Source organism: Thamnophis sirtalis, unplaced genomic scaffold, assembly GCF_051295495.1.
Source record: "Thamnophis sirtalis isolate CommonGarterSnake01/CBP01778 unplaced genomic scaffold, rThaSir2_p1.2 scaffold_6, whole genome shotgun sequence".
Taxonomy (NCBI): domain Eukaryota; kingdom Metazoa; phylum Chordata; class Lepidosauria; order Squamata; family Natricidae; genus Thamnophis; species Thamnophis sirtalis.
The window spans coordinates 20772002-20785587 of record NW_028261386.1 but is presented as its reverse complement, the minus strand read 5'-3'; the positions used below and the strand labels follow the sequence as shown (position 1 = coordinate 20785587).

Genomic DNA, 13586 nt, shown 5'->3' with positions numbered 1-13586 from the left:
GCATGAGATGGAGACTGTATTGACTTTTTAGCGACCTTCAGTACATTATTGCCTACCAGGATGGGGACAATGACTTACAGTAGTTCTACACCATGGGTCATTGCAGTCAACAGTTATGGGGCAGGAGAAATTGGCATGTATATATGATGGGGTTATTTTTAATATTTAATTAACATCACTAGGGGAGATCATTTTTTGGTTCAGAATATATTATTGAATAACCACCAATATGGTTATGATTCCCAGTTGTATCTAAGTCAAGGCAATTATGCAATTGAAATGTTGTTTTGATGTCTGAATACTTTTGGGATCTGGATGGGATAAAATTGCTGAATTTAAATTCAAGCAAGACAGAGTTGCTGTTTGTTCGCCGATGTGTTTTCTCTGCTCCCAAGTTTATTATTATATAAATCTTTTTAAAAGAAGCTGGAAAAAAACTTTGTTCAAAAAGCCACAAAGATAAACCTCCAAAGCATATAAAAGCAAAAAAAAATTCAATATATATGTCTTATATTACTCAGGTCTAAGACCTTTTCCTGTTTTCATACATTTAACAGCATCTATTATTTCCTCAAGAGAAAAAAAGTGCAGCCACATAAATTACTTACTCTGGTGTAATCTTTGGAACAGTTATTTTAAAACAAACAAACAAAGAATTTCTCGGGTAACCTTCAACTCAGTATTATAAAGTTAAAGGAACAACTGAATAATTTTTTAGATCAGTATCATTAAATAATATGTTCTGAGGCCTGGTAATAATAGAGATAAGATTACTTTGTTGCTGTTTAAATTAGGAGGCTGATAATTTACTAAGGCTTTTCACTTCCTCCAAATATCTTGGCTTACTCCAATTCAGTGACTATTCTACAGCATATACACAAAGAATGAAGTTCTAGTATAGGAAACAAACTTTCCAGTGTTCTAATATATCTTTCATATATGTCAAAAGTTTCTTAATTTCTTACAGTTCATTTTCCTCAATAAATTGTTTGACTGAGAAAATGAAGCAATGTGTTATTGAATTTATTAAGAAAAACAATCACAGGTGAAAGTAACTACCTCAGAGAAAGAAAAATAGTAGTAATTAAAAACATTCATGCCAGGTTTTGAACAAGCAACCTGCTGTTTATAAGATAAGTGTTGTAACTATTATGTTCTTATGGCAGTCCTGGTAAAAGTAGCTCTGGAAGATGCATGGTAATAAATGCCCCTGACACATTTGAGGATGCATTCCTGCTTCTGTAAAATAGGCAATGAACTGCTGGGTTTAGTCCAAAATGAAATAAAATGCATCGGCCAAAACAGACAGGAGTGCTTGAGGCAAGGATGGTTGTGATGGGGGAAAACCCAAGGATTGCATTTGTAACAGGAAGGATAAGTCCAGAGCAATGTCCATTTCTGTTCTTCAAAGATCATGGCAGTTGGCAGTTAGACTTATATACCGCTTCATAGGGCTTTCAGCCCTCTCTAAGCGGTTTACAGAGTCAGCATATTGCCCCCACAGTCTGGGTCCTCATTTCACCCACCTCGGAAGGATGGAAGGCTGAGTCAACCTTGAGCCGGTGAGATTTGAACCGCCGAACTGCAACTAGTAGTCAGCTGAAGTGGCCTGCAGTACTGCACCCTAAACACTGCGCCACCTCGGCATCCTTTCAATGGGGCAATTGAGATTCAATCTTCTATTTTCAGAGCTAAATATTTCCAGTTCTTTCAGCCTCCTATATTAACCATGTAAGAGCTACTTTGTGTCTGGATAAATTGCATTGGATTAAATGGTTAATTTGTACTTCGAACAGGTGCTATTCACTTTCTGTGGTGCCGTAGCAGGATCAGGAGCATTTCTAAAAGGGAGAAAGTGAAAGATTGATGTCTAAAAATTATACTTAGAGAGTTGGTGCATCTTTGAGATGACTTGGAAGTGTGTTTGGTTTCTTTGTGTTCGTTAAATCTGCTTTTCTTCCTGCAGTGTAGACATTTCATTACCAGGCTTGGTAACATCATTGGGGCATAAGAATGTAAAGTTTGGTGGCTATTTATCTATGGTAAACTACCGCTCTGTGATGTGAGTTAAGCCTGAATGAAAGAGGAGATCCTGAGGATGTGGGCCTCTTCCATCTGGCAAACACTGGAGGTGCCTGGAAATGAGGGTGGATTTTGTACACAAAGAGCTGCATACTTATCAACCTTACTGTCTGGCACATGATGGATATTTATTCCATTACTCAAGTTTAGTTTAAATGGTATGAATAAAATATTCAGGTTTTTCACGTCTGCTTTTATATTTAGGTTTTTTTTTTAATGTTCCTTTTAGATTATTTCATTGAGATAAAATGTCTGTTCTGGAAATATTTTTTTACAAAAAATAATTGCTAAAGAATTTGCTTTTACTGTCTTTTATAATCAGATCTGGAACATAATGAACCCTTTTCCAGATATTAATATCATAAAATCTGGATCCATGCTGGCATTTTTTCTCCTTCTTCTTCTGTCAGTTACATTGTAAGCTGGGCCAGAAATATTCAGGCTGGATGATTGGACAAGTACTGTATGGTCTATGTGTCTGCGCCCTAAATAAATTATTGTGTGGGCAAGCATTATTATTTGAGAGTACAATGACATGTAATCTAAGGCTTCAGGGGTACTTATGTCCTCTCATTTTTCAGCCTATGGACAATTCTCCTACCATACTCAAAAATCAGTAGTCATTTCCCATCAATTTGACGCAGGAAACATAAAATACCATGCATATAAAAGCATCCAAATGGGTAAAATAGAGGATGTGTTTGTTTTTTTAAAAAAAGTCTACCTTTCATTATAGCTCTCAGGCACTCTCAATAATGTTAATATTGCCTCCAAAAGGTTTCCTACCTCACATTAGAAAGTTGGAAGAATAGAGAAGCATCCAGTTAGTTTATCGTGCATTTAGCAATAGCAATAGCAGTAGACTTATATACCGCTTCATAGGGCTTTCAGCCCTCTCTAAGCGGTTTACAGAGAGTCAGCATATTGCCCCCAACAATCTGGGTCCTCATTTTACCCACCTCGGAAGGATGGAAGGCTGAGTCAACCCTGAGCCGGTGAGATTTGAATTTGAACCGCTGAACTGCTGATCTAGCAGTAGCCTGCAGTGCTGCATTTAACCACTGCGCCACCTTGGCTCTTTCCACTGCATTGCTCTTAACCGTGCAGTTATTAACCAAGCTGTCCACTTGACAGCTTGTGTGCCACCCAGATTTGGCGTTGGAGAGAAAAATTCTTCCTTTTGCAGGATTGGAATTTCCACCTGTTCTTTGACGAAAGCCATTTTGTAATTTAAGTGTGCTTTCTATCAGTTCGCTTGGACAGTTGGAAAGATGGCAGAAAGAATCTGGGTTATGCTGAAATGAAACCTGGAAGTATAACCAAGCTAGAACTGAAGAGCAGTCCTCTACAACTGAGGTCCTTAATTCTTTGTTCTTAATAGCTTAGGTACTCTGTACTCTATAAAAGGAAGCAGTGTTCACTGTTTATTGTCTCTGAACTTAAATTTAATCTGCAGGTTCCCCCTTTCTATTTCTGAGTCTACAGACATCCTCAGAAGATGTAATTAGCTGGCCCAAGATTGTCTGCTTCTAAAGCCAGTCGCTTACGAATTTAATCTTTGTGTAGAGCCAGTAGTGAACATATCCTTCCTTGACCTAACTATGTCTGATTTTCAGCTTAGAGTTCATGAGCATGGATTGGAAAGTAAGCCATCCAATAGGACTGCCGTGGACAACTTTTTGGTGGCTGAAACAAATTCCTTTTTCATCTGGCAGCCAAATTACTGTGGGTAGCAATAGCAATAGCAGTAGACTTATATACCGCTTCATAGGGCTTTCAGCCCTCTCTAAGCGGTTTACAGAGTCAGCATATTGCCCCCAACAACAATCCGGGTCCTCATTTTACCCACCTCGGAAGGATGGAAGGCTGAGTCAACCCTGAGCCGGTGAGATTTGAACCGCTGAACTGCTGATCTAGCAGTAGCCTGCAGTGCTGCATTTAACCACTGCGCCACCTTGGCTCTTAGGTAGGAGATGGTTTGGTGATGCAGATGGTTGGGTTTAGCCTTCTCAATGCTATTTGTATCCGAAAATCAGGAGGAAATTGCACTCAGTTTATTTCTGCTTTGCCACTGAATTTTCAGGGATTTCTGAGCATTAAAAAAAAAGGGGGGGGACTTTTCATGAGAATCCGCTCTAGGATTCAGGAGCGACCTTATATTTGGGTTCAGAGTTGCCTCTCAAATTATGTACATGTTATGACTAGAAACTCAAAAAGATTTAAACCAAACAAGGTTCCCCCCCCCAGATCTTATAATTAATAATAGCAACACTTCAAGATGTTTCTGTAAAGAGAAAGAGGCAAAGTGCTGGCATTGTGACAGCAGAGATTTCCATATTTGTATTATACTAAGATCTCTTATATGGCTTTTCTCTGTTTGCGGGGGAGGGTGGAATAATTGAAGAGAAGGAGGAATATCCAGTGTTTGTTTTTCTATTGCCATCTAGCTGGTGAAGAAGGGGGGGGCACATGTGTGTCACCTCACACACAATATTGTGCATGTTGCAGCTGATAATTGCCTTTTTTGGAACCTGTTCCATACAGAGTTGTTGAAACAAGAAGTGCTAAAGAATGAAGTTATTGTGGCTGAAGATTGACCATTTCCCTCCTTTGTGAGTTATGGAAGCTTTCAACCCTGAGAATGTCCAGTTCTGTATACAAATCTAGGAAAGAGAAGGCTGGCTCTTTAGTTGGTACAGCAGGAAGGAAATGAGGCTTCAAAATTCGCCCTTGCACCCCATAGTCCCTCCTCCAGTTGAGTCAGAGAAATCTCATTCACAATTCTGCAGCTGTGATTAGAATTCCTCCAAAGGAAAGCTTTTTCAAAGTTGCATTTACAGTATTGGCTGTCGACTTGGTTCGCCAATGCAGCTTCCTTTTTCCTTCCTTCCTTCCCTCCCCCTCCAATTGATAATGTTCTTTTGTAAGATGTCAGGGGAGGTTTAAATACTTCATAACAAGGCAAAGGATCAAGATCTCTGTGGTTTTAAAAAGAGAACTTGATGACTTTCCAAAAAATATTTCGTCTGAGTTTAAATCTAGACTCCACTTGGCAGAGCCAGGGAAAAAAAAACATTCTTAGCTTCCTAAGAGGCAGGATCCGGTTCTCAAACATTGCAAATGCCCAAGGGAACATTTCAGATTCCCTGTATAAGCACAGTGGCCCAGCATTAGGAGGGATTTCATTAAATGTTTTAGTTTTTCAGTGGTTAGATGCTAAAATAAGAAAGATTTCTATAATGTTCACTTTGGATTTCTGAGTCATGACTATTTTCTTCCTATGTCAGAATCCTAGAAGTTTGTTAAAAATGGGAAGTTACCCTCCATTCCATTTACTTGGTTGTAAATTAATCCATTATTAATCTTTCCACTTTCTCTTTGGTTTATAACCACCTATGCTGTCGGTCACATGTTCAAATCATTTTTGAGTATCCCAAAACAAAAGACTGCATCTCCCAGTATCACAACAGGACATGATGATCCTGATATCCTATCTTTGTCATTTTCTGAGGCTTTTTGTTTTGGGCCATTCAGAATAGATTCTCCGTACTGTAGCTTATAGCACAGGAGTTATTGAGTAAAGACATTTTTAAAGGCATTTTAAGTGTTGTAGCAATAAAATGAGGAGAACCAAGGATACTGTTAATGTTTTCTGCCTTTTTGTCTCCTGAGTTATATATACCTTAAAGGGGCATTTTCACTATGGAAATCTGATTTAGGATATACTGTGTATTGTCTATGTCTTCCTTAAATGGCAGGAAACTATACCATTGTTTTTTAAATCATTCTTTTGTAAGCAACTGCTTAGGATCTATAAAATAGATCTGGTTGTGCTCGTGCTTCTTCTGCTCACCAATATAGCAATATATATAGCAATAGCAGTAGACTTATATACCGCTTCATAGGCCTTTCAGGCCTCTCTAAGCGGTTTACAGAGAGTCAGCATATTGCCCCCAACAATCTGGGTCCTCATTTTACCCACCTCGGAAGGATGGAAGGCTGAGTCAACCCTGAGCCGGTGAGATTTGAACCGCTGACCTGCTGATCTAGCAGTAGCCTGCAGTGCTGCATTTAACCACTGCGCCATCTATGACATAGATGGTTGAACAGTCTGTTTTGATCCAACTTAATAGCAGCAGATATCAAGGCTTGGGAATCCATTTGACCCTAGACTAGACCCTACTGATCTGTGAATTAATCTACTGTGAAAAAATAGATATCCAATGTGACAATATGATGTTTAAAACACTGTATTTTTTTTTTGCAAAAGATGAAAGCAAGCTCCAGTTCCTTTTATGATATCCAAATATGGAGCAAAGTAATGGACAATGCTGAGTCATTTGGGGTGACAGCCTTAGTTCTCTTTGACAGGATACAAAGGTGGCAAAACATATAATTACTCCTGTGTTTATCTCCATCGAGAGACCTCACAAATAGGAGAGTTGTTTTCTAATTGTTGAAATTACTTGTTTTTTTTTCTAGGCGCTATATACACTAGTGAAAAATATCCCTTCATTCCATATTTATAAAATATTAAGCCATTTTAAAGTGAGGTGACTGTGAGATTATCCAAGATTTCTTTTTTTCGTGGAAACAGTTACCAATGAATAAAAAAAATTATCAAAATAAGCTTACAGTATTTTATGAAGGCAGTTTAAATTTCTTTGGAACTGCTTTCAATTGTATCTAAGCCCAAACCTGCTGGCTTACATATAAGCAAAATTGAGAGACTTTCTCTCATATCTCGGCATAGTTCTCTTTTCACCCAATTCCTTGTTTTCTAGTGGCAGTTTTCAGCACATCATTGGACAACAGTAAGTAAGCAGGTCTTCCTACATATTAGAGCATATAAACAGACCAGTGCAATCTACTGTGTGGTTCTTCCACTTAAATATGCCATAAATATGAAGTTGGTGTCAATTGGTTGTCATGTTGCATCCCCAAAATATTAGTATTCATTCATCAGTTTTTGAACCGAACACAGCTAACCTTATGTTTTTTACAAGTGGAAAATATGGGCCTATAAATTAACAAAGTTGGCACAGTTAGAGCAATAATTACTATCAGCCTGACAAATATTTGCCTCTATGCTCTTGCACCAGCCAAGATGGGCTGATTTTGCCTTCTTCCAGCCTAGGAATTCTTTTTTTTTTTTACTCTGACTGGAATCTTTGCATTGTTCTAAACAAACATTTCTTGGCACTTGCTATATATGGCAGCCTGCAGTTGCTTCCCAAAAATGTGTCCAGGAATTTGCAGATTATGGAGGGCTTGGTGTGAGGATGGGTTTCTGTCTCGATATGATCATATTCTCTCTTACTAACATTTGTCTCCTCTTCCTTCTCTCTCTCTCTCCTCTCTCTTTTAAAGACTGTCAGCATCAACAAGGCCATTAATGCTCAGGAAGTTGCTGTCAAAGAGAAACATGCCAGAAATATCCTTTTAAAATTAGAACTCTGGAAAAAGGATGCTGAAGCTGGAAAGGTGGGATATATCTGGCTAGAGTCAAATTCCATCATGACATGCCTGTGACAGATTGGAATGAAATACCTGCATTATAGTTTGAAAAGGACTTGCTCCTAATTTTTCTTTGTAGAAAAGTACATTCTGTGACAGTGTGCACACACACACACACGAAAAAGAATATGTGAGCAAGATTTGAGTTTTAAGACACGCACACATTTAAAACAAGTACAAATTTTTTCTCCAAGATTCTTAGCTTGAGTATAGCAGATCTTTACCCTCAGAAGTCATCAGTTCCTGGAATAGCTGAGATATTTTCTCACATCTGGAAGGATAATTGACAACTCCTAATGAAAGAAACTCCAGCTTGGTATGGATGACATAATAACTACAATAGATCAGAGCTTTTCCCTGTGTATCTTCAGGCTAGTTTCCCATCTGGAGTTCTGTAATTCTTATCATGTTGCTGGAAAATGAAAGAAAAGGATATATCTGTGGATTTAGTCCAGTAATATTAAGATAGGTCTGGTAGAACTTGATTTTCCAGGCCTCACTTCGGTTCCACCACAAAACCGCGTTCGACTAAAGGGCGCTTGACGAAACCGCGTACCTGATGTCATCACAGCGCGACAACAGCGCGGAGAAAAAAGCACGCTGTAAACGCTAAACCTAAAATTAACCCCTAAACCTAATCCTAAACCTAACCCTAAACCTAACCCTTAACCTAACCCTAAACCTAACCCTAAACCTAACGCTAAACCTAATCCTAACCCTTAACCTAACCCTACCTAACCCTAACCCTAACCCTAAACCTAACCCTTACCTTAACTTGAATCGGCTTGCTTTCAAAGCGCTATTTAAAGTGGCCTTCTTTCTCCGCGCTCGCTGTTGTCGCCCTGCTGATGACGTCAGCGACGCGGTTTAATCGGGCGTGCTTTATTCCAGCGCGGTTTTGTCGTGCCACGCTCACTTCCATCCGGCTCATTGACACTCTTTCTTCACGTTATTCTATACCCTTTGTGCTGCTTTTCTCTCATTTTCCTTAGCTTGTCTCTCACCATGCATCCTGGGAACACACCACGAAAAAGGAGCCCATACCTTCTGGTCTGTTGTAAACCGCCTACCCCTTTCCAGCAATGCTGTCCTGTGTTGGAAGTTTTGCCATGTCTTCCACAAGCTTCTCCGTGATGGACACCCAAATGTAAGGATATATCCTTTCTTTCTCTAAAACTTTTGGGTTTTTTAGTAAGATGAAATAAGTAGCATATCTCAATATAATGTCACCAATAAAATCCTAAATAAACCTGGCAAAATCTAAACTGTGTAATAGAAATGACTTTAAGAGATAGTAAGGGCATCTTTAGATCAAATAGGAGGAATATAATGATTAATTTTTGAACTTGTTTGTTATAGAATATGTTCAGATTTAATATAATAATTTCTTAATGTAATGAGCCATATTGTTTTAACAGTTTATTTTGCCCTACACAAACCTCATTTTTCAATTCTTGAGACTTCACTTTATGACAGTTGCAAATACTAATACAATAAAGACATAATGTTTAATCATGGTTAATATTAACTAATGTTTGTTGTCTTACTCCAGATTATAATTCTAAATTCCAAATCCAACAAAAAGAACATTATTTAACGTATTGAACAAAACTATCCCTGATGATACCAGGAAACATCTGTACAATGAAAAGTACAAAGCTGGTGCTCTGGTTATTTTCCTATGTGCCAGTTAAATATTTAAACATACCCATTATTGCAAGATCTAAAACCCCTTTCCAGTTTATAATTTATAGCCAATCCTTAATAGTAGCTCAGATGTCGGTATATAATAGGCATATAATAGTTATTGAAGCAAAGCCAACCATTCTTCTCTCTACATGCCCTCCCCTTTTCTTTCAGTTGACAATACTAAACAGTCGATTAACCTCTTAGATTCATTTTTTTCCTGGTGGTTCTGTTGACCTGGAGGCATTTGACAGCTACTCAAATAGCCTATTTCCCTTCTTTTTGCAGGTCTTGAAGGATTCTGTGAGATACAAGAATGAGCTCAGTGATATGAGCCGCATGTGGGTAAGTATTATTTGTGCCTACAAAGAACTGCTTCTCTTAGTAATAAATTTACCTTTCAAAGTTCTTGTTCATTTTGAAATCAGGGGAGCATAGAGTTGTTTTAGGCCATTTGGGTAATGTAATATATTTTCTGAAAATTTAGGCTAGGGAAAGTCCACAGATCTGTGAGCTGAATTTAGACAAATGTGGCAAATTTGGCCATGTTGAGGATGGAAGATATAGCATTTTTTGGTGTGTTTGTTTTGCTATTTTTTTTGTTGAATCCATACCGAATGGGAAGCAGTATTTGCATTGCATGTCCTAGCTGCTAATAGTTTCCTAGCTTTACTGGTCTGCTTATCTTTTTCTTGCTGGCCAGTTTCTTGAGTGTTTAGTAGCTCTGAAGAAATGCTAACTCGGGTGAAGGAAGGGACTACACATAAGAGTGTGTGGGTTTTCCTTTAAGGGACACTGAAATCTTAGGATTGAATAAATTTTGTTAACTTTTTTAATATTTAGAAAGAAATAGATTAATTTATTATTAACTGTAATAAAAAACAAACTGGTACTCAAAACCTCTCTTCCTATCCCTGCTCTTAGCAGGTGTGTTAGAGGTCTCTGTGCCAATTTAGCATGTAGACTTTTCTCAAGCGTTGAAAGTGTTAATTGCCTTCTGGATGATATTAGTTGCAGCACTATTTCACAGGTTTTTATTTTTATAACTAAACAGGATACTATATAGAGAATTAAAAAAATGTATAGCTTTATTTTAAATATACTGTTGTAGCTTTAACAGCTATTTGCACAAGAATTTGATGGGTGAAAGGTAGCTAGCAATAGCAGTAATAGCAATAGCAGTTAGACTTATATACCGCTTCATAGGGCTTTCAGCCCTCTCTAAGCGGTTTACAGAGTCAGCATATTGCCCCCAACAACAATCCGGGTGCTCATTTTACCCACCTCGGAAGGATGGAAGGCTGAGTCAACCTTGAGCCGGTGAGATTTGAACCGCCGAACTGCAGAACTGCAGTCAGCTGAAGTAGCCTGCAGTACAGCACTCTAACCACTGCGCCACCTCAGCTAAGTAGAGAATATGTGTATCTTTTTCCTCTGAAAAGCGGGAAGGTATAAATGCCGAGGAAATTGACCCATTGATGGCAGCAGTAGACTCCTGCTTCTGAGTTTGCCCCAAAATGCTGGCAGTTTGTAAGGTTCTTAAAAACTATTTCTGCATGGCTGATAACTCCTTATTACGATAAGAGTGTTTTGGTAGATATGGATATGGCCTAATCAGCACAACATTTGTGGAGATCAGTGATAGACACTGTCAATGATGCCATACCAGTGTGGATAAGAGAAGAAAAAGTAAAATATACATTTAACATATGTGTCCTGAAATAATGGTCAAGGTGGTTATGATACATTTTACACAAAGGGCTATGAACTATGTTCTCCCCAGTTTAAAATATTGTGCAAGTACAGCTATTAAGACAGAGTTCTCCAGCCTTTCCAGCTTTGCAGATCATTGGGGGTTGGGGAGGGGGGATGGTTCTGCACGAGGGGTGCACAAGCGCATGCTGCTCCATTTGCACGAGTGGCAGGCATGTGCACCCAACACTCATGTAAGTGGAGCACATGCATTGACCTGCTGCTTGTTCAAGTAGGGATGCACACGGGCTTGCTCACTGCTTCAGGCACCTGGTTTTAAATTTTTCCTGGCCCAGTAATGGGGCCGGAGGTTGGGGATCCGTTTATTAAAAGTTTAATCCAGCCTTGTTATTTTATTTTTTTTCCTTAGGGCCATTTGAGTGAGGGTTATGGACAATTATGTAGCATCTACCTCAAATTGCTGAGAACCAAGATGGAATTCCACACAAAAGCAAGTTTTTATTTATTGCTTCTGCACTTATCTTGGAGAACAGGGTATCTCACCATTTTATTTTTCTCTGCAAAGCCCTTTGCATAGCTATAGAGACCATGGGATAAACAGTAGCCTGAACTTGGTGTCCAAACTAGGTTAGAAGTAGGAGCAACTTCCCTGATGAAAACCATAGAGTTAAACTAATTTATAAATAAGATTCCAGAGTTTTTAAGAGCATATCATAGGCTTTATTTGTATCATTCATTTTGAAGAAAACAGAATATTCTGGAATATGTCTGTGTAATTTGTAGTCCTGGTTGCTTTTATTGAAGGATATAGCAATCGGTACTCTTTTGACTGCTCTGAAGATTTGTAGTACGGTACTAATTTATTGATCCCATAGATAATGTGCTAGAGAGAATGGTCTACTACATTCTAAATGTTGTTTTTTAATCTGATTGTTATTTTTGCAGTATACTCCAACATCTGATACAGGCTGGTCTTGCTAGCATTTTAATATCAGAATTGTCTAATCAATATCTCTGCCTGCTTGAGCAGAATTTCTTCTTTCACATACAGAGAAAGTTTTCCCCAAATTTCTCACCATAGTATTGCCTATTCTCATGATTAATACAGCCAAATATATTTCCCCTATATATCTTAGAGGAAGATATGGATCAGTCATTTCAGATTCTCTGATCTGTAAGTGTTGTGACTCCAGGTACGTGATTTTAGATTCAGAATGGTTGATTATAGGAGGATAAAGAGGACTGTGATACATCCATACGTGTGTATATTCACTTGTAAATAAAGCACATATGAGTGAATTATGCATAGCAGTGTGGTTGGATCCCCCCCCCCACACACACACATTATCTGTCTCTTATCATTGGTATATGGTCCTCTTAATGTTATCCTATAGGTTTTCCTTCACTTCTTAACTTGCATTGTAGTTTATATTATGATTAGCTCCAGGCCATCCTATTTGACTCAAGGCTGTATCACATTTGGGAGTGGAGATAGCAGCAGGTATTTATAGAATGGAATGTGGCTACTTGGAATAGGAAGCTTGGATTGTATGAGCATCTTCATAAAGGCAGGCCTCTGATTTATAAGCCGTTTCATAGGCTAGCAAAGTGCAGTTTACATGTATGCGTGAGAGAAGGTAATTCCCTCTTGTGGTTGGAGGATCCCTGTGAATAGAAGAACAGTAATGAATTACTGCTTTTGAATCTCTGGCAAAGCACCAACATATCCAGCTGCCTGGATTATTTAATTCTTTTGAGATTCTGTTTCCTTAAAGCCTGCATTGTAGGCGAGTCTTTGGTGTTACCATTTTCTTATTTCTTTTGGGATTGCTGTTTAGGATTCCCTATCATTAATAAATGTGCTTTTTTGTCTCCTCTGCATTCCAAAATGAGATTCAATTTAAGAATAGAGTGAGGGAAGGAGATATATATATGCTTCTTCTATATATAAAGCCTTATAAAGTGGTTAAATTGCCCACCAGAATTTTTCTCATCCCAACCATCCTCTTTGCTTTTTGGGCACCGGAACTCAGATGAATCTGAAAACAGTAATATGCAGGAGCATGTTATCCAGACCTGCCTTGATCCAGAGCCTTAGTACTGTTCTTAATCTTTGTTTCCTTTTATGTAGAATCCCAGATTCCCTGGAAACCTCCAGATGTCAGACAGACAGCTTGATGAGACGGGCGAGAATGATGTGAATAACTTGTAAGTGCTACTTGGTGGTGCGAATTATGGGGCAGTTGTGGATTTAAGAAAGCACAATTCGTTTGTGGGGTTCTTTCTCAGGTAAACCAGAAAGATTAAAAATCAGGTTGTATGCAGCCCCTGTGGGCTCTTCCAGAGTTTTCCTTCTCAATATTGTTGGATTGCTGTGTAGAATATTGTTAGTTCTCTCTTGGACAACAAAGCCACAAAGTGATTCTGCCAAGTTGAACCTTCATTTTATTTTGTAGGAGTCTCTATTCAGTCTCTTCTTTCCATTTTAGTTTCCAGCTCACTGTGGAAATGTTTGACTATTTGGAATGTGAACTCAACCTATTTCAGACAGGTAACGTTTTACAGAGGACAACAATTTTAAATATTAT

The 13586-nt window shown here is 38.4% G+C and overlaps 1 protein-coding gene across 3 annotated transcripts in view; it reads left to right on the top strand.

Annotated features, from left to right (window-relative positions):
- HIP1 (huntingtin interacting protein 1) overlaps nt 1-13586 on the top strand; it is a 62383-nt gene that overhangs the window by 24092 nt on the left and 24705 nt on the right. For all 3 annotated transcript variants that reach the window (XM_087717342.1, XM_087717341.1, XM_087717343.1), the window contains exons 2-7: nt 7453-7516; nt 8604-8746; nt 9574-9630; nt 11408-11488; nt 13130-13206; nt 13488-13549. In XM_087717342.1, the coding sequence (XP_087573468.1) occupies nt 7453-7516; nt 8604-8746; nt 9574-9630; nt 11408-11488; nt 13130-13206; nt 13488-13549 (484 nt within the window). The remainder of the gene's footprint in view (nt 1-7452; nt 7517-8603; nt 8747-9573; nt 9631-11407; nt 11489-13129; nt 13207-13487; nt 13550-13586) is intronic.